Genomic DNA, 25,122 nt, shown 5'->3' with positions numbered 1-25,122 from the left:
TTACATTGCACTCCGCTTATGTTATCATTGTTCAGAGTTTGAGTAATCATTTGTTTGGTGTCTGAATCTTGAGATTTGGTATACAAGCTAATGTCATTAAATTTATAAGTCGGTCAGATGTATACTTAGGTGATTTTGTACTTGTGATTTGAATCATGTGACCTCAAGATAGTCATGTGATGAGCATGTGACCGTGTTTTGATCATGTGACATGGTTTGTTGATCTGTTGTCAAGTACTGGTTGCACTTTCTGCAAACTCATACTGGCCTGCATTCTCAAAGATTTTTGCATCTCATGGCTGACTGGACACATGTATTCAAGGCTGTTTTGGATGAGCACAAGATAGCCTATGTTTCCACCAAAGGAAACGCAACCAAGAGAGCTATGATCCTCAAAAGCATCAAGGATACTATATTTCAAACTGATCAGGTGAAGGATCCTTCTACCATGCTTCCAGATAATAATCTTCGTAAAGTGAGTTTCCAGTATGGTTGTGTTTACATTAATCTAATTTTATAGGCTATTTGTACATATTACTTGCGGTTCCTGGAGGATGATGAGGATCAGAATCTTGAGGAAAAAATCATACAGGGAGGTCATAAACTCATGTCTGGTCCAGGCATTGTGACTGTAGACATGGTCAAAGACCATAAGGATGATAAGCCTCTGAATGCTGCAGCTTTCAAGACCAAATTCTCACCTTTTGATGTTACTCAGAAATTGTTCAAAGAAGAAATTGGGGAGTATGACAAGAAGCATCATGACACCTCTGACCTAAGGTCCATGGGGACAAGGACAAAGCTGGTTTGGTCCTGGTACAATGCCCTGTCACCAGCTGTGCTTGAGGAGCTCAGACTTGTGGCAGAAAAGTGGAACCAGGAAGGTCCTCATTCTGATGCAAAGGACAGGTATTTTTTAATACTACATTGATATATTTAAGAAAAACTCATGTGTATCTACAGATACTGCAGCCGACACCAGAAGAAAATCATGGAGGACTTCATAAAGATGGCAGGAAGAACTATGGGCTTACATATTGTGATTCTTGCAGCTCATGATAGAGGGGAGGGAAAAATGCCTGAAATGACCATGTCAGTGTTATGTTTTACCATTGACATTACTATTGATAAATTATTGGTTTAGCTGGGAATCCTGTCCCAGGAAGGCAAAGAAAACTTTTACTCTGGCTTCCAAAGACAACAAGAAATGGGCAGGAGACTCACAAGATCAACTTGCTGACTGGCTGAATGAAGCCAAGTATGGTAAGTTTTGGATATTGCAATTTATTTAATTGCTAATGATCTAGTAGTAGCTATAGACCCTGAGGATGAATCTGATGAGGACAATGAGAAGGTGCCCAATTTAACAGTGCATGTAGACGATGAGGGCTATCCTTGCCTACTGACAGGCTTTGAATCTCTCATACTCAAGAACCAGCAGAAGGTCGTGTGAAAGGTATTTCAAAAGGCTTATGGTGATTCATTTCTATTTTCGAAGTACTGTATTTTTCTGACAGATTACATTCAACAGTGGTCATCTCAAACAACCCTCAGGCTACGGTCCACTGGGGTCATATTACCCAAGATCCAGACCATTACCTTGACATGGACTGTATCCCCCGGAATGTCGTCATCAAGGATCCTTCTCACCTGCAGAAGGAAGCCATCAGCATGATCTTTTCACTTTGGAAATATTGTGCTAACTGTAATGAACCAGTTGTATGGTTTGTTGGGTACAAGGAAGGTGACTTCTATGATTCACTGGCTAAGCAGGGGGATGTAAGTCAAAAATCAAGGAAGAGTCGAAAATATGTTCAAGTATCATCTGATAAGGATGAGGTACTGAAGAAGGCCCCCCAAGCCAATCTTTCTTCTGATGAAGAGGAAGACTTGGCAATACATGCTAGCCATGGTCCATCTCTTTCCAATTCCTGCCCAAAATTCCATATTGGTGGTGACATAGTCAGTTATCTTCAGTCCCTCTCTATCCTCCCATCATATCGTCATCTCTTGGCCACAGTTCAAAAACTTTCTGAGACAGTGTGTATAATTCACTACTCTGTGATACAACATTAAATTTGACTCTTTTTGAAAGCAAACTCCAGATCCTAAGGGCAAGGCTAGGAAGCAACATCTGCCTGTCTGGGCATCTTGGATGTGGTCTGAGGCATATCTACCTCAAAATATGCACAATAATTTTCAGTCATCCTTTCTGGCTTTGGAGGAGCTAGAGAACTATACCATTGAATCTCGTGGTTGGAGTATGATTGTTGTCCTGGGACTTGGACTCCTCCTTTGTGAGTGTAGCCATGCTCAGGAGTATGAAGCAGATGAGGCTGGAGATGATGTACCTGAATATTTGGGTAACTCCATCCTTGGTATCCAGGCAGTGGAGAAGATTGAGGAGGCAATTACTAGAATCCAGGTGAAGGTGGATGCAATGCTGCCAGGTGATAATGAGAAGCAGATGACAGTGAGGGAAGAAGTTTGTGTGGGGTGTCTGGAGAACAAAAGGCAAGTGAAAGAAAGGAGGGAGGCAGAGCAGGCCAGGGTGGAAGAAGAAAAGAAGGTGGATGAGAAGGCTTGGGTTGCTGAGAAGAAGAAGGTAGTGGAGGAAAAGAGAGTTGCTGAGGTGTCTCGGATGGCTGAGGAGAAGAGGGTTGCTGAGGAGGCTCAGATTGTTGAGGCATCTCGGATGGCTGAGGAGAGGGCTGCCACCTCAAAGAAGGCAAGCAATACTAACACTGGGGGAAAAGGGAAGGGTAAGCGACCAGCAACAGATGTGAATGATTCAGTCATGAAAAAGGTGAAGACATCTGCTCCTCCAGATCCTCCTTGTCGCTCTACCCGAGAGAGAGTGGCTTCAAAGAAGTATAAGGACTGAGACACTGTTATTAGCACAATACCATAGAATTCCCTTCTTGTAGTTTGGTGTCATATATATTTCAATTTTCACATCAATTTTGAGTAACATTGATGTTAGCATAGACAATACCCTGTATATTGTATGGTCAATATAATTGACAAAGGTCCTCTATTTGGGCCAGCCACCCTATGCTGTATGTAGAATATGGGCGGCTGGCCCACTGATATTATATTGGCCCAGTGGGCCAGCCACTCTGTACAGTTGGTTTATATACTGTAGGTATCATATAGGAATCAGTCAGCAAACACAAAGGCTATGTACAAAGCATATGCAAAGTCTATTAGTAAGTAGGACAGATCACAAATAATGAACACCAGAAATGAAATGTATGTAACAGATCAATAATCAGAAGGGAAACATGGTTAACCAGAGTCCAGAGACAGGGGAAGTCTAAATGGGGTTGGGTGCTGATATAGGGTTTGGATTCCAGAAGGAAGATAAAGATAGATCAGATCATTTGAGATCCAGATCTCAGATCTGGATATCCAGAGAAGCGGATTTAGAGTTGAGAGTCTGGAATGGCATATGACAGTATCTCCCCCTTTAGGCCGAACCCTTGAGGCACAGGGGGTCAGAAATGAGGGTCCGGGAGAAATGAGTGCAAGACAATGGAGAAGTCGATGGGGGATTCCAGGGGACAGATTTCACAGATATAGTATTTCCAAAGTGTCCTATTTGATTCTTACCCCCCATATTCTTCCATCAGCTTATTCACTATGTCTAGCAACTCTTCCAATCAATCTAACAAGCCCAAAACTGCCAGGGAGGAACTGGAACTGTGTCAGGCCTGGATGAGGGCGGAATTAGCTGAAGTGGAGGCCAACATCTGTCTGGCTGATGAAGCAGAAGAGTGCTGGAAGGTGGAAGAGCTCCAGAGGGTGGAGGAGCAGAAACATCAGGAGGATGAGGAGAAGAAGCAGAGGGAGTTGGCTGAGATCCAGAAGGAAAGGGCTGAGAAGGCCTGGAGGGCAGAAAAGGTGAGTTTCCTGTGGTCTGGACTGGTCCGGAATTGAAAATGTGCTTGTCCTCAGATGAAATATGATCTGGAGGCATGCAGGAACTGCGTGACTAAGAGGAGGGACTGCTGTTGGGTTGAGGCTGGTAGTAGGTCCACTGTAAGTGTCTATTTGCTGGACGTCCGGATCCGGTATTTTGACATCCAGACAGATAAAGGCTTGTGATGCCTGCCAGAAAACCAAGGAGAAGTGCTATGGACATCCAAAGGGCCCTGAGGAGAACTGGAAGTACTTTGACCAGGCCTCATCTGCATCTTCCAACAAGAAGAGGACTCGTCTGGAGGGGACTCCTTCTCCCAAAGGCAAGGGGAAGAGATGTCAGTACAGTCTGGATCCGGATTCCAGATTCCGGAGATGAGGTGACTATCATCTCTAATCCAGCTACTATTATAGGGGCAGAAGAAGCAAATGTGGAGTATGATGATCAGGCTTGGGTCACTGCAGCCAACAGTATTGTGGCTGAGTTGGTCCAGACTAATGGACTTCTGGAGAGGAGCATTCAGGCAGCAGAAGGGAGTAGAGCTGCAGCAGACTGGATGAGTATTGGTATGGCTGGATTCCTGGATCAGCAGAGGGAGTTCCAGAACACCCTTATGGAGTATATCCAAGGTGGATCCTGGGATTCTGGATCTGGAGAGGAGAGTGCTCAGGAGGATGAGGGAGTGGGAGAGGTGGAAAAGGAGGCCAGAAATGAGGCTGGCAGATCCAGAGGTGACATGGAGACTGATGCCTGATTCCAGATTTCTGCTCTTGCCCTTTAAATGTACTCATGTATCTGCATGTATCTCAAAGTAGTGAGATGGGACTGGGTTTGTCTGGGTATGCAGAGTGAAAGTTGGATACTAATTCTGAGGCATTTCTGAGCTCTGTGGCAAGTAGCCAAGATGTTTCCTCGTCTGTTCCCTCATATCTGGACCACCAGACGAGGTATAGGAGCTGATGGTGTTGTCTCCGGTGGCAAGTTTAGAGTCCAGAATTTTGGAAATTTCATACTCAGGCTCTCCATCAACTTCCACTGGAGGTGGGGGTGCTTGGATGCGATTAGGGATGGTGTTGGGAGTTGTGGGTTCTAACTGGGAGACATGGAAGATGGGGTGGATGGATTTCATGGATTCTGGAAGACATAGGGTAAAGGAGTAGGATCTGGGATGGGATATGATCTCAAAGGGTCCTAAGTTCTTTTCTAAGAGTTTCTTTGAGGGTCTAGTGGACTGGAAATATTGTGCTTTGACAAAGACTAGATTTCTGACCCTGAAGTCCAGAGTGGGTTTCCACTTAGCATCTGCAGGGCCCTGATAGCACTCCTGCACATGGGACATTTCTTCTTGGAGGAATTGGTGAAGCTCATTGAGATCTATAGCATAATCCTGGGCACGGGCAGAAGAGAGGTCATGTTCCAGATGGACGGAAATGTTCAGATGGTATCCCTTGTTGGCGAAGAAGGGCAAAACTCTGGTAGTAGAACTCAGAGCATTGTTGTATGCGAATTCCACCAAGGGTAATAATTCTGACCAATTATCCTGCTGGTAGTTGCAGTAAATCTGGAGGTATTGTTCCAGGGTCTGGTTGGCTCTTTCCATCTGTCCATCTCCTTCCAGATGATATCTGGATGTGAAGTGGAGGACCATATCCAGTGCTTTCCCTAGGGACCGGAAGAAGTGGGACATGAATTCCGTACCTTGGTCAGAAGTGACATGGGATGGGACACCATGCTTAGAGAATACATGGAGTAGGAATAGGTGTGTGAGGTCCGGGGAGGTAATGGTGTCATGAATCGGAACAAATATTGCTTGCTTGGATAATTGATCTATGATGATGAGGATGGCTGTAAAGCCAGATGAGTCCAGAAGTTGTTCTATGAAATCCATGGAAATGGAGTTCCATGGCTTTTCTGGGATAGGGAGCTGTTTGAGCAATCCATAGGGTTTATGTCTCAGAACCTTGGCTTGGGTGCAGGTAGTACAGGATCTAACATAGTCCCTAACATAGGTGTGTATTCCGGGGCCAGGTATATTTGCATCAGATGAGTTCTAATGTCTGGTTTTGACCAAAATGTCTGGATAGGGGGTGATCATGAATATTCTGGAGCACGCGAAGTCATAGATCATTGGATTCCAGAACATATATATGGTTGTCACAGCGGAGGAGACCATCAACATCCACTGTCCATCTTGGATCTGAGGGTTCCAGAAGATGTGTGGAGGCAATAGGGTCATTAGGGAGTGCAGTCAGGATGTCAGTCCAGAGTCATTCTATATCCATTAATACAGCTGCTCTAAGAACTGGAGTTGCTAAGGTTGAGGCTCATAGGGATGAAGCTAGCTGTTCCATAGTGAATACCAGACAGAAATTATGAGGGTTGACTTGAGCATAGTCCTTATCCCCCTCTTTGGGATAGATGTCCCAATGTCTAGTGAGGGAATCTGGTTTAGCTCCAAGTTTTCTGGGACAGAAGCGGATAATGAGGTTGAACTGATGCAGGAATTCTGACCATTGAGCCTGATGGTGGGAAAGGAGTTTTGTGGTTGCAAAGTACTCAAGGTTTTTGTGGTCCATGACAACATCCACAGGCTTGGAAGAGCCTTCCAGGTAGTGTTGCCAGGTCCAGAAAGCTTCATAAATGGCTAGGAGTTCCTTGTCATGGGTGTCATAGTTGAGTTCTGGGGCAGAAAGAGTATGGGAGTAGAACACTACTGGATGAAGCTCTGAGTCCAGACATACAATGGAAAGTATTCTGGCGATAGCATAATCAGAGGCATCTGTTTCCACAACTATAGGAATGTCCAGCATCCAGTGCATAAGCACCGGAGTGGAAGTGAAGGCTTTCCTGAGTGTTTCAAAGGATTTCCAGCAGTCCTCAGAAAAGTTCCAAGGGACATTCTTGCAAGTTAACTGGGTGAGTGGGACCACAATATCTGAGTAGTTGAAGATAAAACGATGATAGAAATTTGTGAATCTGAGGAAAGATTGGATATCTTTGACTTTCCGGGGTTCCGGCCAGTCAGTGATAGCTTGGATCTTCTCAGATGACATAGTAAGGCCATCTGGAGATAGGAGGTATCCAAGGTATTCCATGGATGAGGAATGGAATTCGCATTTTTCTGGTTTAGTGTATAGGCAATGCTTCTGGAGTTGATGTAGTACTTCTCGGATGTGTTTCTTATGGGTTGCAAGATCTTTGGAATAAATGAGGATGTCATCCAGATACACAACAACACATACATCCAGCATATCTGCAAAAACGCTATTGACAAAGCATTGGAAAGCTGCTGGGGCATTGGTAAGACCTTCAGGCATAACCAACCATTCATAGGAGCCATAGCATGTCCGGAAAGCAGTTTTCCACTCATCTCCTTCCGCTATCCAGACAAGATGATAGGTGGACTGGAGGTCAATTTTGGTGTAAACTTTAGCGCAGCTTGGAGAGTCTAAGAGGTTGGAAATGAGAGGCAAGGGGTAATGATCTTTCTTGGTGATCTGGTTGAGACCTCAGAAATCCACACAAAGTTGTAGGGAGCCATCCTTCTTTTTTACAAACAGGACAGGGGCTCCATGCAGAGAGGATGAGGATCAAAGGAGTCCAGTTGCAATGTTCTCATCAAGGAACTTGCAGAGAGCTGCAAGCTCGACCAGAGAAAGGGAATAGATAGTTCCGATGGGCAAATTAGCTCCTTCTTCCAAATCAATCTTCAGATCATATGGATGATGAGGAGGAAGTTGACTAGCTTTGCCCTTATCGAAGATGTCCACAAACTCCTGATATTCTGGAGGTATTCTGGAAAGGCTAGGGGCTTCAGACAAGAGTGAGGTGGACCGGAGATCCAGTCCGGAAGGATGGAGATAGATGCTGAACTGCTTGGATCCTTCCATCTTGCAGGCCTGGCAAAAGGCAACTGCATTAATGAGGGAAATATGCGGACCGGATTTATCAGCAGAAGGTTCTGGTGTAGTTGGAGGAGGGATTTCCACCGGAGGAAGGGGTTCCGGAGGCGGAAGTGACGTCAGGGGGGTTGATGGCATTCCATGAGGAGTCATCCAGATGCTGCCCAAAGCCCAGTCAATCAATGGATTGTGTCGGGTGAGCCAGCTATATCCAAGTACAATAAAACAAGACGAATCCAAAGGGGTAACATAAAACATATCAGAGGTAACTACACTGGATGGAAATCGGACAGGGAGGTTTATGGCTTCAGAAATATTGTTATTACAAGTACCATCAAATAAATGAAGCGGAAGCGGAGGGATTCTATATGTAGGGATTTTATATTTTCAGATGAAATTTGTATCTATAAAACAATGAGAGGAACCACAATCTACAAGAGACAGAAATTTGGAAATACTGGGATATGTCAGAATTGTGATATATGGACAGAGTGAAGTCGGATCGGAAACAGAGACAGTGTTAAGACATAACTCCTTTGTATGGGTTGAGATAACATGACCCCCATCCCATATGGAGTCAGGAGGATCGTGGACTATTTTTTCACCTCAGATGAGGCTTCCAGTTTGGCTTCCAGAGTGACTGTAGCAGCATGGCCTTTGGCAGTGCGCAACGTCAATTTGTTGCAGTCCCAGGCAGTGTGTCCGGGTCCACCACAGAATAAGCAGAGCTTCTTATCCAAATGCCTCTGGCACTCCTCAGAAGTTAGTTTTCCATCCTTACCCAACTTGGAGGTAAGGTCTGGGGCCTTTGGAGCAGATGAGGTGGAGGATGTAGTAGGTTTTCCAGGTTTATGTCTGGAATTCTGATTTCCAGATTTGTTACTTCCAGATCCAGACGAGTGGGAGCTGGTCTGGTCAGAGGTTGACTGCTTAGGAGGAGTGGATGAGGAGGGTTTGGTTTTGTGGGAGATCTCTCCCTTGTGTTCCCAATAACAGGCATCAATGGTTTGTGCGAGGGTCTTATATTCTGGGAGTGTAGCGGGTTTTCCTATGCGGCTGATTTTGTCTTTGATACAAGCCAGAAGTCCATTATAGAATTGTCAGCATAGGGCTCCATCGCCCCATCCACGGACTTGTGAGGCAAGCCACTGGAACTCCACAATGTACTTATTGATGTGCTGTCTGTTGCGCATATTGAGTTGCTCAAGCTGCATTTCTGCATCTCCGGAGGGGTCATGAGGTCCGAAATTGGTCTGGAGTTCAAGCATGAACTCGGAATAATCATCCATCCAGTCCAGATGATCAGTATTCTCATCAGAAAGGAGGTCTGGTTTAAACCACTCAAGGGCCATGCCTTTGAGGTAGGATTGGGTGAAGTTGACCTTAGACCTTCTGGTACGGAAAGCATTGGGTTTGCTCTGGAAATTGAGCTCACACTGGACAAAGAATGCTTGAAGTTTCTGGGGCTCAGTGCCATCAAAGACATCCAGCTCATGGACTTTGACCTTTGGGTCTTTGGAAAGAGTGGTGCGACGATTGTTTCAGGTGAGGTTGTTGATAGCTCTGGATAGGAGTACCATGACATGGTCCTGCAGATTCAGGCCATCATTTTTGTTGTCATCATCATCATCATCCGGATCATTGTCTGGATTTCCATTATTCCCATCTGGCGGATTTCCACCAGGGGTATCATCATCATTATCATCATTGTCATTGTCATCCAGATCTCCTTTGCCCAGAGGGGCTAAGGCTGGAGTCCATGTAGGGGTTTCTGGATGTTGATGACTCAGAAGTTCTGAGATGCTTCCAGCAGTAGCACACTTGCTAACACGATGCTGAGAGAAGCTATTGAAGGTTTCGATGATAGGGGTAGAATCCTGGCAGGTGGAAACTAGTCCAGCTGCTTGGAGAGGGTTTGTTGTTTTGGTAGGAGCCATGATAGATGTAAGTATACTCAGAAAGGTGTGAGTTCAAATATACTGTTAAGGTTGCATGCTCAAGGGGGTTGGATCACAAGGGCTTGGCCTCAGCTCATATGCTGTGCCCCTTTCCCAAGTATGTGCCCTTAATTTCCAGGGGCTAGAACAGTTGTCCAGAGTTTCCAGGATTTGACTAGGGTGGACAATGGACGTCCGGATCTGAAATGTGAGATAAATCTGACAGACATCTGGATGTTACCTGGGCAAGTGGATAAGACTAATCCAGATGAAGTCCAGATGTCATATCCCATATGCCAGACATAGATCCCATCATATTCCCACGCTTTCCGGACCTATTTCCGGACCCCATATCCAACTCATTCCTGGATCCCCTATCCTGTCCACCCTACGCACATTCCGTCCAGCAGGACATCCAGACTTTACCTCCTCTCGGATTCTGGACTACATCCACCACCTCACATATCTCAGTCCTGTTTCTGCCCTGCCTTCTGGATCCCCAGATCTCTGGACCTATTCCCACCCTCCATCCAAGATCCTGTGCCTATCCCCATCTGAGTCTTGTCCTTTTCCATAAGACCTAGGGATGGACTCCCTAGGCCAGAATTCTGGACCTCCGGATTTGTCCCCTATGTCTCTGTCCCAAGTCTAGGGATTGCTTCCCTAGGCTAGAGTCTTGCCTTTCTGGCACTTACCCTCTTTCCAGACTTAGGTCCACTTCCTGTCCCTCTGACTCTACCTTAGGGTAGTCTACCTCCATTTGCTTCTACATCAGATGAAGTCCAATGTAGCCCCTATTCCTTCTGGACCTCCGGACCTCCTGTCCTCTGTACCTCTGGACATCCTGGTATCCTGTCCTTTGGACATTCCACCCTCCGTACCTTCAGACATTCCATCCTCCATACCTCCGGACCTCCTGTCCTCCATACTCCGGACCTCCTATCCGTCCATCCTGTTTTCCTGTAGAAGTATTACCTTGCAGCAGGAACTCTCCTGAGCATTTCCTGCATTCCTCCAGAACTCTCTCATGCTCCTCCAGATGTTTCCTGTGCTCCTCCGGAAGTCCTCCCACACTCTCCACCAGAGTAGCCAGCCTCTGGAAGTCCTCCAGACTTTGTCGGACCATCATCGGACTTCCTCTGAAATGAAGGGCACATACTTGGGTAAGGGGCACAGCATACGAGCTGAGGCCAAGCCCCTCTGAGTCAGTCTCTCTCTCCTTTGAGCATGGTTCTTAACACCAGGCTAGAAACTAACAGAGGATGGACTACCTTAAGGTAGAGTCAGGAATGCAGTCTAGGATGCAATCCTAAGACTTGGAATATGACAGGAGACTTGTCTCGAGTCTGGAGGACACAGGAATGAGCAGGAACTAAGATGATATTCGAACTGGAATATTTCCGAGAGTTACAGGAGGTTTGTAAAGCTGGCTGGCTATCCAAGCTGACACCTTGATGACAAATTTTTTCTTCCAAAGGTGTGCAGCAATATAATCTGTGATGTTTCCTGTGATTGATGAGTGAAAAAAGATGTCATTATGTTGATAGAAAGACTTATGCTGGACATGAAGAAGATACATTCTCCCATCCTGCAATCCAACTGGAGGGATCAAGTCAGATATCAAGGAGGGAATAGCCTGGCAATCATGCAATGAGCTGTGCTGTGTCGCCTCGAATCTATGTGTCATGTCATCAATGACCGTGGCAAACCTAGTGACTGATGATGATCCTGGCAAAGATGTAACCTTCCATGAATCAGAGGGGCCATTGTGGTTGTGGTCCTCCACCACTGACTCCTCGTCCTCCTCTGCATCCAGATCAAGGTAGGGATTTTTTAACTAAATGTGGCTGTTTAGCAAATGAAGGTGTCAGAATCATGTTATTTTTGCTTACTTTGGCTGGTCTATGAGAACTTTGAATGCATGCACTGGATGATCATCTTTCAGCCAAGGAAGAATCATTGAGAGCAGATCCCAGATGTATGTGCTTTGCCATTACAGCATGAAGGTTTATTAAGGCGAGGTTGTCATCACCATCACCGGAAAATAGTGCATCTCAAGATTCCTTCCAGTCATTTGGAGAATATTGGTTGCCAAGGTATGATGAAAGTGCTTCTTCCATCTGAGTGTATGTCATGTCCATGGTAAGGAATTGCTCCAGAATTGCCCATGCACATTTATCTGCCAGCAGTGCTGTCTGATTCCCTGTGATAAACTCATGAGTAGACAATATCGGCAATATAATGATGCTACTCACCATCATCAATTCTGATGCACTTCATGATAGGTGCATCATCATTGGATGCAGCACATTTAGACATGATTTCTGTACTCTATAGAATATTGTTTAGAATGGTTTACAATTACAATAAATGAACTTGACCACATCACATACTATATTTGATAGTCAGTCTACTCTCTATGTAGTGTCATGTTAAGGTTGTAGTAATGGAAAGAAAACCATGAAGGCGTGAAATCAGTATTTATGGAGAATGACTAATTTGGAAGTGTGGAGATTGTGGACAACAGACACAGCAAATTGTCTATTGTATGCATACAGGAGGTATTGTGGACCATAGTGCTCTTTTTTGTCCCAAGTTTAATTGTTGGACTTCAGCAAACCCACTTCAGCAAACCCACTATAGCTAATACCAGTAATAGATAATGTACGACAGGAAATGGAAAAGACAATTTTGGAAAAATGCAGCCATAATATAGTGAATGACTACACATTGAAACTCAGTTGGTGGTCCACCAGAATTGTGAAGTGGATGCAAAGTGGGCGCTTTCATATTTTGGGCAGAGTTTGATTATGTAGTTGTTCAGTATATAGGTAGGTGTCTGTCCATGAACTGGCTTTCTTCTGGACTTTCACTTTTGCAATACATTTGTTAGTATACTGTATTGTGTACCATACCATATAGATTGCATTATGTAGGACTTTATAGAATTTAAGACATAGCATGTAAAATGTGAATCATGATCAATCTGATCACTGTCTGTCCACTGAAATCCAATTTGTAAAGTAAGTTGTAGCATATCTTCTTGTGGCTTTATGAGCTTTGATCATCTGCCATGTCTTCTATTCATTCCTGAGATTCATGCTCTCTCAAGTTCTTCACCCCTCTGCACCTCAATGTACTGTTCTACCAAGGAACAGATGTTAGCATTTGTTAGCTCATCTGTTTGAGCCCTTGGCTTTGAATACTCTTGCCAGGCATCTCCCAGCAATGTGATCCCCAATGTTTGTCCAATAAACTGGATTCCAATAAGTCAGTGTGTGTTTTGCATCCCATACTATGACACTCACATATGCCATGATCACCATTGCGATAGCTAGCTGGACTATTCCATGCACAAAATTCTTGATTGCCATCCCCAGAGGACAGTCACTTGGTGATGTCACACGTTTGTGACACCAGATGGAGATTGTCAGCTGAATCATTGGTAGATGTTGCTCCAAAAATCAGGCTGTGGTGTGTGCTATCATACATTTTGCATTCTGTCAAACTCATGTTACATTGATTGACGAAAATAACTCACCATTATGGTTTGTACTCACCCCCTGTCTGTGTGTCGCAGTACTTGCTTAATTCTGCCTTCATTCTTGTCAAAAACATGAATTGTCCCTGTGTCACTACCTCCAACAACAAGGGTGGCCTGTTCCCCAAAAACAACCTGTTTCAGAAATGTCTTCACTGGATTGGTATTATATAGGTACGGAGGCATGCTCCATCTTCCAATTGATGCAAGCTAAATCCATTCATTACATTGTCAATTAGGAACAGTGTTTGAGGGGCATCCATGGCAGCATACCCACTTTGGTAAATTAGTAAGTAAATGTTGACTTGCATGATGATATCGCTCACATTATTGGTCCAGCCTTATTTGTAGCAATGACAGTGCCGTCTGAGCCCTGAAGTGTATGGCTAAAACATTAAACCTCTGCTGATTTGTATGGATTTGGATGTGCACCTACATCTTGCCATCATGAATCCCAAATACTAACAAGTTTCTGCCCAGTGTTCGATTGAAATTAACAGTGCGCAGAATCGTAGTGGAGAGTTCAACACTGAAAATTGGTATCAATGGTCCTTTGAAGTTGAATGTCCATACTTGAACCCATCTGTCACATGTTCCAGTTGCAATACAAGTATCATTGCTGGTATGGTCATATGTAAGGCACATAATCTCTTTACCCATTCCAATTCATCTTGATACTTTTGCGTTAAAGTCCTCCAAGCCTTCCCCTTGCTGTTGCCAGATGGTTATGAAACCCAGGCCTGTGCCATAGCATAGTGTCTCGCATGTTGCTTCTTGGTGCATTATCCAGCACACACAAGTCACTGGATTGGCCAGATTTTGAATGGCTGGCATTTGACATGGAGTTGGGAGCTGCACTCATCATTTGAGGTCCCAGATCCTCATGCCATCCGAGCCTGGTACTTGGGTGAGTGTGTGAAATTGTCATTGTGAACATTCAACTTACCCCCACTTGCCAACATATTTCCATTGCAAGTGACTGCTAGGCAATTAATTGCATTCTTGTGCCCAATGAGGTGCCCTTCAAGGTGATATTCTTTGCAATCATTGGTTGATAGGAAAAGCATCGGTAGTTGTCAATGCAGAGACCTTGTGTGGTTGAATGTCTTTATAAGGTGGTGGTTTATACAATAAGAATATTACACCATTTACTTGGCAACCCTGGGTGGGCACTGGGTTTCCGATCTAGGCCTGCATTACCCATCATCCACCATTTACATATTTTCCTCACTTCCAAAGTCAGTCATGCCTCAATCCTCTACTCCTGTCATTCCTTTTTATGAGTCTGAAGGTCCTCCCCAGGCCCTTCCATTATTAACATATCACACAGAAATGTTTTGTCCTGCTTTATCATTCATCTTGATATCTTCACAAGAAGAGATGGCATTCTCTACTCTTCCACTCAGGCGACACACTCTTACTCCTTCCCGCATCTTCACAACCATGTCTCATGGAACCACACCCATCCCTCCTCACACACCCACCCCCAAAGTTGTTAAATTAGTCTCCTTCACAGCAGAGCAGTTCACACCGAACAGTGAGGTGTCAACATATTCTTCCTTGTCCTCCATAGATTCCAAGGACTCTAAAATCCCCAAACTGGAGGGTGAGGCAGGGCATCCTGGCCATGGTGGGTACAACTTGGAAACAGTGCTCAACTGGGATGATGACTACTTCAAGAATTTCAAGGTGAAATTACACTTTTTAGTTTTGTTTCCCTTCATCTTGATATGACATTAGGCGTACATTCACTGATATATCAAGAAACACTGTGACATTAGCAAGAGCAAGAAACATCAAACTCCAGCTGCATTGCAAGAAGTTCATAGTGAGGTACGTGTGCAGTTGCTATGGCCACTTGATATTTACTTCTTTTCAAGGCTCTAGGCCATTTTCCAGAACTGGCTGACTATCAAGGGTGTTGGCCAGTTGGAGATATAATTCAGATGCAACTAAAAAACACATCTGCAAAGGCATGACACAATGGTAAATAACAATAGAGACTCCATGTTTCCAGAAGGAGTCAGGAAGTAGTAGTCAAATGTGTTATTGTCCCCAAAGGGGAATCAGTAGTTGTCTGATACATCATGTTACTCTCATAGTATTCCAGACCTTGCCTAGCATGTGCACAATTTGGAACATTTTGTTCGATTGAATCGGTTCATAGTCAGTAATTACCTAAGGTACACAATCAGGGTGAGTTGTCTTCAAATGAGTTACAGATTGTAGAATGATTTGTTGCATCAAGATGTCTCATCTGATGCCCTTGTTCTCTTTCAACAATCAGGCACTTGATGTTGTGGAGTCCCATCCCCTCAGTGATCTTCATCCAGCAGCAACCCATACATACCCACCTGCATTGGCAAGCATAGATCATGATGACTGTCATTCCTCAGCAATGATCCACACATACCCACCGCAGCCAGTCATTTCCTCCAGTGAGGACTCTTCAATGGAGTTGGCAAATCCTTGGCAGTCTGTTCATAGGATGAGAGATGATGATGAGCAGCAGGTACGAGACATCCAATTTACCTAGAGTCAGCTAATGAAATGTTCAGCCAAATAAAGTCTTTCTCAAAGAAGTTGATCAGTCATCTAAGCTGCATGAAGATGTGTGTGAGCTACATTTTAGCAACCATGACCTTTTGGTCCGAAAACACTGCACAGGTACACATAATCTCACATCCCTCATGTTCATAATTGACTGGCTTCAGATCAGCTCCAACATTCGCAAATTGGATATGCAGTCAGTCATTTTACAGTATGAAGAACACAACCAATCTCTACAGTGCAACAATGCTAATGCCCTCACCTCTTTGGATAAGAACCACCATAAAGAAGTGGTGGAGCTCCAGGTAGGATACTTTTGCAGTCATATCAACATTCTAATTTTCATTGACAGAACAATATGGCAAAAGCCCAAAATGAGGCTCACACTGAAATAGGCCAGAAAGAGGCTCGATTTGAGCATGAGATGCGTTTAGCAAAAGATAGATTTTTGGCTGACAAAGAAGCTGAATTGATCTGCTTGAATGCCAGTTATAGTTCTAAGATTGATTCATTGAATGTATGTATTGAACTGACATCCTGGTGCATAAGGTTCTAACAATTTCACAGAGCCAAATTCAACATGCCAACACTCTGTCACCCACATCCCCACCTGCCTGGCAGCACCTCGTGGGCAAAAAACCTGTTGCCACATGTACCAACATCATTGGGTTTGCACCTGTAAGTCCATGACTCTCACATGTACATTGTCTGCTGACACTGCACACCATAGATTCCTGATATCAGCTCAGAGTCTGATGCAGACGAGGAACCCCAGATGACCAGTAATGGACTGCCCCTGACATCACTCCTAGGAGACGTGCCAATTGTGCATGTGACTGTTGGTATGCTTGCTGAGGTGCTCGCAAAGGTTCTTCAGATTCCACACACATCATCTCCCCAAGGACCTCACTCAGGACACAAACTGCTTAAGCCTCCTGTTGAGAATTTTACTAATAACCAGTGCCAAGATAACAAGGTCCATAACCATTTAAAGCACATGACTCTGCTCATGGAAATGTCAGGCAAACATTCGGGAGTTATTCAAAACCACATTCCATGCCACAAAAGATGAAGAGTATATGCTTCATGTCCCGGTGTTGCACAAAGCTATATTGTCTTTTGCAGATGAAACAGGCCCAGGCCCTGACCCCCTTGCACTGCAATGGGATATGGTGACCACACACAAGTCCAAATGGAACCAAAAAGTCATCAATTTCCTCTGTTCCCAGTACATGACTTTGCAAGAGAGCAATGGATAGGCTGGATGATCTACTGAATCAATCAGAGATGATATCAAACTGAAATTCAGTCAATGCCACAAGTGTTGGAGGAAAGCTCAGCCTCTCAGCCTTGGTGATGGTACTTGTGAGACCATGCAACAAGTGGGAGATTGACTTGTGGATCAGACAAATGAGTGACTGTGGCTTGCTAGGGTTCTCACTCACAGGACAATGGTCAGTTGACTTGTTTCTTTCAGAGCAGAATAATATTGAGCTAGTTGCTAGAAGTTCAAAACTCACAAAAAAGTCACATTGATGCTACCGAGTGATAGGAATGCCACAGGAAAAGATGATCAGGTTGTGTGGGCATATCTTCAATCCATGATGGAGAATCTTGGAAAAGATGGCATGAGCTCTGATATGAGTGAGTATGGAGATGGTGATGTTCAGGTCTTTCATTGGAAGAGCATGCCATGAAGAGCAGATTTTGGTCATGAGATGCAGATTATTGACCAGCAGCATTTGATGGGTGCCACAATTTTCACTCCTTGCGGAAGCAAGCCTGCCAAGTGTTTTTGTAATGCTAACCAGGATTCTTCTCACAATGCAATTGAGGACCTGCCAACAGCATTCTATGATCCTACCTGGTTGACTGAACAATGTTCGTCATTCATGGTATCTAAAAAGAAGTTCCAGAGGATGGAGATTATCATTGCCTGCCAGTAAATCGGATAACTGAGGTGCCATTTGTACAATGTTGACCAGAACTACTGTATGTACCAGTATCAGTGACAAGTTGTCCATCTACTGAACTGTGGGTGATTTCCTTCCAGCTCAATATTGTATGAGCGAAAATATGGGCAGACCAATAATTATAAACATGGATGGCTTGATCTCGCAGATGCACTCTCAGGAATTCCATCATGTAAGTGGTCACCCACATTGATTCTTTGTACTAACTAATGATTCCACTGGTTTACATTCAATTTTCGGAGTTCAACATTCTCTTGACCTATGGATTACTTTCAATGGTTCTAGAACTGCTCTGAACGAAGTGTGCCAAGAACTGTTCCAAGTGAAAATAATCCATGTTTCATACCATCAAAAATGTATTGTGCTGCAGGTGGGATAACATTGTTTGTTGGAAGCTTCTGATGAATTTCATTATTAGATATTACTGGGACACCAAATGACCATCTTACATGTCTGTTGTTGTTTGTTTTGGAGTTCTTGGCTTTCACAACATGCCTGCACATAACATCATCCACCTCTATGCCCAATACTGCTCCCTCCAGTGCTGCATAGATCCTCTCATGTAAGAGGTCAGTAGTAGGATGGTCCCCTTCACAATTACGATTGATACACCTGTTTATCACCTTCTCTAGGCTCTGAACAAGTTTTCTTTGATTTGGAGACAGGCACCCCACATAGGGACTGACATGGTTGGCATCAGGGGCCGTGAAGTTCACCACCAGCAATGTGCTTCTCATCTTTGAAAACTGTAGGGTCAGTCATGGAGCTAGCTATGTAACAATCTTATGAACCTCATCGTCTGCCAGATCAATATTCTGAATTGGAACATCTTGTTGACTGCCCATTGTCCCGTCAAGTGCATGGGGTTTGTTGATTAACATAGCGGATCCCATCTGCTCGAGCTATGAATGGTCTGTTCAGTCGTTGCTGGCCATGGCCATGGCATCTTTACTTATAGTAGTATTCAGCACCACCTCATCAATATACAAGGCATATGTCCTTGTTATAGGTGCAGTGATGGGTGCAATACTTTCATTGCTGGAGGTGTAGGGCCAAGTGTATGGGTTAAAGTGTATACCATGGGCTGCAGTCATTTTGTGGCAAGGTAATGTGCATGGCATGAGTAAGTTGTGATTCTGCTAAGCTCCAACCTGTAATATTTAAATAAACTCACAAGGTCGTTGTAGTACTTACAACTACTGTAACTTCACAATGGTATTGCACCTAAACTTCATCCTAGGCTGCATTCAGTATTTTATCTCCCAGTTACCCATACTCACTTCAGTGAGTGCCACTGTATCCCCTGGACATGTCAGACAAACAATAATTTCCCTGTCCTTGGAACAACTTCATGCGACTTAAAACAAGTAAATATCATCAAGATCATGTTCAATCGTATATCCCACCTTTGCAATGGGAAACTCGACAAGTTGCCTCTCCAGTCCAAAAAGTGCTTTTCATGATGTGCACCCCATATATTTTACCTCTACTCCTCATGACTTAGATTCTTCAAATTCATGCAGCAGTCACAGGACTTTGTCTCACAGACTGACCAGTCGCAGGTTTCAAAGACTGACTTCCCTGGGAGTCTAGGACCTTCCAAGGTGAGATCCTTCATATGTACATCAGGCTCAATTTAACACCTATGCTACACACCTATGCTACAGGACCTCAGCACACTGGAAAGCAGTGCACCATCCATTTGGTGATTTGATCACCCCTTGAAAGCAATGTATTCCGGAATCATACTCCACAGGCAACATATGTCAAGTTATTGTGGTATATTCCAATGCTACAGTATGTTCCAATTTCAAATATTTGCTTCAGCATTGATGAAGCTGTAGCTAAAGCTAAGCTGCCACCACATGGATTTAACCAGCTTGACAACAAAGTGTTTGTTCAGGGAGGCAGTAAGGAATCACTCCTAAATATAATTATCTTTACTGATTTCAGACTCTAGTCTGACGTTTTCTTGAAGTGCAAAGCAGATGCTCAACTAGGTCCCTTTGCGATCAAGTGTGTAACACTTTATGAGCCATGCAACTCTAAGGTGTTTATTTGGTCCCTACCTGTGGAAATCCTCATCACTACCATTGCCCTTCTAGGAGCACTAGATCTGCACTTAGTCACACAAGTTTCTTCTCTGCTGAGAGAAATTGCTATGCTGCTCTTCTTCCTTGACAGAAACTTCCCAACTTCCCTGCAGGACCTGTTCCACATTTGTGTAGACTCGCCAAATTTTGACATTTTGTCTACTTGGAGACAAATGGACACTTTTCATCTGCCACATATGGTGTTGAGTTGGCTGGATTTGGATTTGCAATCCTCACAGCTATCTGCATTTTCGCACTTCCTTGAGTCCATTCCCTGCAAATTGATACAATACATCACACTTTTCTGGAATTTCAACATTCTCACTTCCCCAATTCTCTCTCAAATTGTTAGATTACTGGAAAACATCTGTGCCTCCAGTGTCAAAGAACTGACATGCATGGGTTTCTGCGATGACGCTGTCTCACCATCTGTCACTGGCCTCGCCCAAATTCAGGCATGTGTAGGTCTGAACACCCTGAAAGCCTTTGATGCATCTTCATGGACATTTTTTTCCCTGAAGCTTCTTCCTTTCACCATTCAGACCATCTGTCTTTCCCAATGTCTGGAAAAACTTCAGCTGAGTTCTGTCAAGCTCAGTTCTGCACAATGGGACAAACCCCTATGCCACTTTGTGATCCCAATGCTTGTAGAACTCCGAGTCAATGGAGAGTGTGTGCCACCCATACTGATTCATTTTCTAGCCTGTCACCCAGCTATTAGTAACCTCAGCATCATTCTGCCACCTGGTGGTCCCTGGAGGACCAATTGAATCATCACTCTTTTGACTCTTTCTTTGTCTATTCTGGATGGACCCCTGTCACATCTCCTTCCAGTTCTTCAGAGTCATCATAAACTGCAAAACCTTGCATGTCTTTATATTTCCCTACAAGCCCATAATCCATTGCCCAACTACATCACCTCTATTTTGCAATGTGTCAGCTATTGTGACAGCATTGGACATCTTGTCCTTTCCCTGCCTAATGGTCATTCTAGTGCAGCAATGATGTGTTTATTGGGCGCCCATTCCATGGTCCATATCAAACACTTGGTAATAGATTACTCAGATGGTTTGGTCCCAAGTGCTCCAGGTGATCCATTGGTGTGTGTTATTGTTACAGCACTTTTTCAATACTAATGGTGGTCATAGGCGCTATCCATGGCATGGATTCAAGCTCTTCCTCAAGTCAAGTGTGTTACTTTGCGAGGTTACTTGGCTACTGCTGCTGGGGATCTTCTTGACATTATGTGTAGCTTTGCAGCGGGCAATGTTGAACTGGCTGTGGATCTGCATGTCTCACCAGGTGAGAACTGCTCATAATCAGTCATTCTCTCCTTACATCCAATGCAGTGTAACCCAGTGCTGAACAGAATAGCCTATATTTGTACCACTGTAACACTGTAACAATATTTCTCACTTACATCCAATGTTGGGTGCTGAGTGCCAGATTCCATAGCCATTCAGTATTTGGGCATCCTCAATTGGCAACCGACTTTCTTCTGATTTTGATGTACTGTACTGTCATAGCTTGGTCGAAGTTTAATTTATCATTATGAGTAAAGATCATCACGAAAAATCAGGCTTGTACAGATCAGTAAGCACAAAGTACATTTGTGTCTTCAGGAGTTGTGATTTACATTCATGTTTTAGATCTGGCACCCTGTCTTATAGAATTAGTAAGTCCTCAAAATGTAGCTCCTTGTAATTTGGCATCACCCCTAACAACCTGGGACCAGACCTTACCTTATACGTTATGTGACTCTTTAGATGAGTCACCACACATATACATGTATACGTGTGTGACTTTGTACTATTTTACCCCCTTTGCTTTTCTCTCAAAGGTCAGATCAACGACATGTGCAGTGCATCATCTGATGTTTGTTTAGATGCCTAGCTGCATGTTTTTTGCAAGTGCACACGATGCTGCAAAGTTGGAGGGGATGGTGTACCTGGTAATCCTGGTGGCAAAGAAGTGCCTACCACTCAGAAAACCATACATTTATTGCAAGATGCCAACTTGCCTTCATTGTCTGAACATGAAGCATCTGTGCTTCATCTTGCTCACCAGCAGCTGGAGCCTAATACTTCCCAGGTCGACAATCTTGCTGCCAAGTTATTTGCCATCATGTTAACAGACAATGATGCCAATCCAGACAGTCACAGCAAACTCTGGAATTCGCACTCAGAAGTTCAACAAGACAAGGGAAAGGTCTACCATTCTCTGGACAGTATAGCTAGATTCACAGAAGATGATGTGCAGTGAGCATCATATCATACACATGTTCACTAACTTAGTTGTTTCCCAGACACATTGCCCTTGTTCTTCAAGCTGCTGAGAAGTGGCACTAGTCAAAGGCTCAAGCAGCCTTGGACATTGTGGAGTCACAGATAGACAAGGCTTGCAGTCAAATTTTCTCTGTGACTTCCCATAATATTATTCAAGCCATCTGAGATGAACTGGCTGTGATCATGATGGCCCTCAGAACAGTCAAGTACAAGGTCTCATGTATCATTTCTTGCAGAAGTCAGCTAGAGGCATCATGTGATGACATGCACAGACTCCTCAGCAACAAGGAAGATGCACTTACTGTGTCATCTGAGTCACTTGAATTTGATTCATGTGAGTTCCATTCATCCTTCTTATGCCCTTCAACTAATGTACATGAAGTCCACCATTTTGATTTGCCAATTGACCTATGTGATGAGGTTGCCCAGATATCCCTCTTTCTAGGGGCTATCCCTGTCATCATTTTTGGCATCGGTTGCAGACACAGGGAATTCCTCATGGGAGTCCTTGCCCTCATTTTGAGCCTTGCTATGGATGCTCAGAACCCTCATTCTGAGTCTTGCTGTCAAAACACACTGTCTCAAATACCATGCTCCATGGAAACTGCCCTTTTGCACTTCAAGCTCAATGCCCAGACTAAAACTTATGCAGTCTGTCCAGCATGCAACTGTACTTATAAACCAACTGCTGGCCTTAACTCAAGTCGCACCTGATACCCCACAAAGTGCCACAATAATCCAATACCAGAGGATGGCCCTTGCAACAAGCCACTGTTGCAGCCCTCTGCTGATGGGCAATTGGAGCTGATTAAAATATTCCTGTATCACCACTTCCACAACTACCTTGCTGGATTGCTGTCTCATCCCAACCTTGAAGTGTTGATGGATAAGCCTTGTGATGATTTGCTGGCATCCATTGGGCACCCACCACATATTATCAAGGATGTTTGGGATGCTGACTTCTCTCACACTTTCAAGGGTCCTTCTGGGCAATCCTTGTTTATTGATAGAGGTGTCGAGGGTCAATACACTTTTACACTTAATGTTGATTTTTTCAACATTGAGGGCAATTTCCAGCAAAATGCCTCAACCTCTACTGGCATCATCTCATGTGCATGTTTGAACCTCCCCCTCAATATTCAATATAAACCTGAACACATGTACTTAGCTGGCATCATCCCTGGACCATCAGAACCTTTGGGTGATGAGCTGAATTATCCCATGGTTGATGACATGGTAGAAAGTTGGGAATGTGGGATACATTGTTCCCACACAGCTCTCCATGCCTCTGGTTGGGTTGCATGCAGCATCATAGCATTTCTTGTGTGTGACCTCCTGGCAGCAAGAAAGGCTGCTCAGCTGGCAGGTCCAATGAGTCACTTTTATTGCACTGTGTGCCATTGCTGGCACAGGTTGACTTGCAGTAGAACAGATATCTAGACTGAAGATTAGGGACTTAGGGACAAGGACGAAGTGCATTGCCATGCTGAGCTCTGGAAGAATGCCAGAACTTCGGTTGAGTGCAACAAACTATTTGCATCACATGGCATGCAATGGTCAGCACTCTGGAGGTTATTGTACTGGGATCCCTCTTGTCAAATTGTCATCAACACCATGCATTGTCTCCTGGAGGGTCTCGTGCATGCTCATTTCCACAAATTTCTAGGCCTCACAGCTGACTCTGCCAATTGCAAGTTTGATGCCATCCCTGCTTTTTAATACCCTTTCCTTGACATTGATCTAAACAAACCTCTGGAGTTCAATGAGAAAGACATCAGGGTCATCAAGTCAATCCATAGCCTTCTTACAGAAGTGGTTGCTGACCTTGAGGGAGATGACCCTCAGCTCATTGAAGATCACATTCTTAACTTAGAGAGAAGACTGTTGTTGAAGAAGGTTGCATGCCTTTGGTTCATATCTATAGGTTTGGGCATTGGGCCAGAGGTCACACACCCCAGCAAAAAAGTCTACAAAGTCCACTGGGTTAGATTGCTCCTGGGTTGGGTAGGCGTTTTGGTATTGCTGTTCTCATTCCTCTTAATTAAGCAACCTCTTTGTAGTGTTGAACACAGCCTTTTGCTCCCAGGTTGTCAAAATTGTGCATTGCTACCCCAGAAGTTATGTGACATATTGCTGATGTCATTAAGACAACAGATGTGCCCTCTTTCTTGAGATCAGTCCCCTATAACTTTGGTGAAACAAAAGCTGGGACTGTGAAGGCCAATGAATGGCGCACACTAATGACTGGTATACTTACCCATAGCACTAGTCAGTTTATGGGGCGAGGGATCAGTACATTGCAACTTGGACATCACAGCCAGCCATCATGCCATCCTCAATCACATGATGTCCCTTGTATCTGCTATCCATATCATATGTCTGTGATCTATGATGACAGATTGTGCAGATGCATATCATACATATATGGTCAACTGGATAAGGGATTTACAGGTAGTACTCCCCCATGCACACCATCGAACCAATGGCCATATGGCATTGCACATCTGGGACTACTTGCAACTCTTCAGACCCATGTGGTCATGGTGGTGCTTCCCATATGAATGCTTCATTGGACAGCTGCAGTGGTTGCCCAGTAATCACATTTTTGGTAACATTTGAACTTCTTTGTCAATGATAGACTTCTTATGCTAAGCTGGAATGCAGGACAGCAAGAATCGACTCTCCTCCGGTCATACATCAAGGCTGCAAAGCTCAAATACTGGCTGAACCGACCCTCTTGTCCTCTTGTGTTTAGGGAGGTCAAGTGGCTATTTGACAGATTCATTTCTTCTTCAATCAACACCAATCCCAGCAATGTATCCAAAGGTCACCCAATGCCCCCTACTTTAAAAGAATTTATTCTGGAAGATCTCCACCAGCTCATTCAAGTTCAGTGGGCAGTCTTGCATGCTCACATCC

General features: G+C 44.2%; 4 protein-coding genes across 4 annotated transcripts; 3 read left to right on the top strand and 1 right to left on the bottom strand.

Annotated features, from left to right (window-relative positions):
* Positions 1-295: 295 nt before the first annotated feature.
* Positions 296-2,884, top strand: BJ212DRAFT_1477180 (uncharacterized protein; the record flags this gene model as incomplete). The annotated part of the gene is made up of 8 exons (XM_041339507.1): positions 296-475; positions 521-909; positions 964-1,092; positions 1,145-1,263; positions 1,311-1,449; positions 1,518-1,779; positions 1,834-2,040; positions 2,096-2,884. 8 exons carry the CDS (start codon positions 296-298, stop codon positions 2,882-2,884), a joined length of 2,214 nt encoding a protein of 737 aa, XP_041197171.1.
* Positions 2,885-11,815: 8,931 nt separating this feature from the next.
* Positions 11,816-12,080, bottom strand: BJ212DRAFT_1477174 (uncharacterized protein; the record flags this gene model as incomplete). Its single annotated transcript, XM_041339506.1, has 2 exons — positions 11,816-11,964; positions 12,017-12,080. 2 exons carry the CDS (start codon positions 12,078-12,080, stop codon positions 11,816-11,818), a joined length of 213 nt encoding a protein of 70 aa, XP_041197170.1.
* Positions 12,081-14,547: 2,467 nt separating this feature from the next.
* On the top strand, positions 14,548-15,243 carry BJ212DRAFT_1477173 (uncharacterized protein; the record flags this gene model as incomplete). Its single annotated transcript, XM_041339505.1, has 3 exons — positions 14,548-14,991; positions 15,067-15,135; positions 15,190-15,243. The coding sequence occupies 3 exons, from the start codon at positions 14,548-14,550 to the stop codon at positions 15,241-15,243; spliced, it is 567 nt and encodes a 188-aa protein (XP_041197169.1).
* Positions 15,244-15,939: 696 nt separating this feature from the next.
* BJ212DRAFT_1296730 (uncharacterized protein) lies at positions 15,940-22,180 on the top strand (the record flags this gene model as incomplete). The annotated part of the gene is made up of 24 exons (XM_041332492.1): positions 15,940-15,969; positions 16,017-16,157; positions 16,205-16,369; positions 16,402-16,530; positions 16,583-16,828; positions 16,875-17,073; positions 17,162-17,306; positions 17,405-17,496; positions 17,557-17,733; positions 17,906-17,997; positions 18,111-18,195; positions 18,244-18,276; positions 18,300-18,387; positions 18,835-18,930; positions 19,013-19,109; positions 19,142-19,275; positions 19,330-19,429; positions 19,582-19,622; positions 19,653-19,716; positions 19,786-20,588; positions 20,859-21,018; positions 21,067-21,220; positions 21,568-21,593; positions 21,830-22,180. 24 exons carry the CDS (start codon positions 15,940-15,942, stop codon positions 22,178-22,180), a joined length of 3,648 nt encoding a protein of 1,215 aa, XP_041197168.1.
* Positions 22,181-25,122: the final 2,942 nt, after the last annotated feature.

The sequence above is a fragment of the Suillus subaureus genome, assembly GCF_016647635.1.
Source record: "Suillus subaureus strain MN1 chromosome Unknown BJ212scaffold_5, whole genome shotgun sequence".
NCBI classification, from domain to species: Eukaryota; Fungi; Basidiomycota; class Agaricomycetes; order Boletales; family Suillaceae; genus Suillus; species Suillus subaureus.
This window is presented reverse-complemented; position numbering and strand designations above follow the sequence as displayed.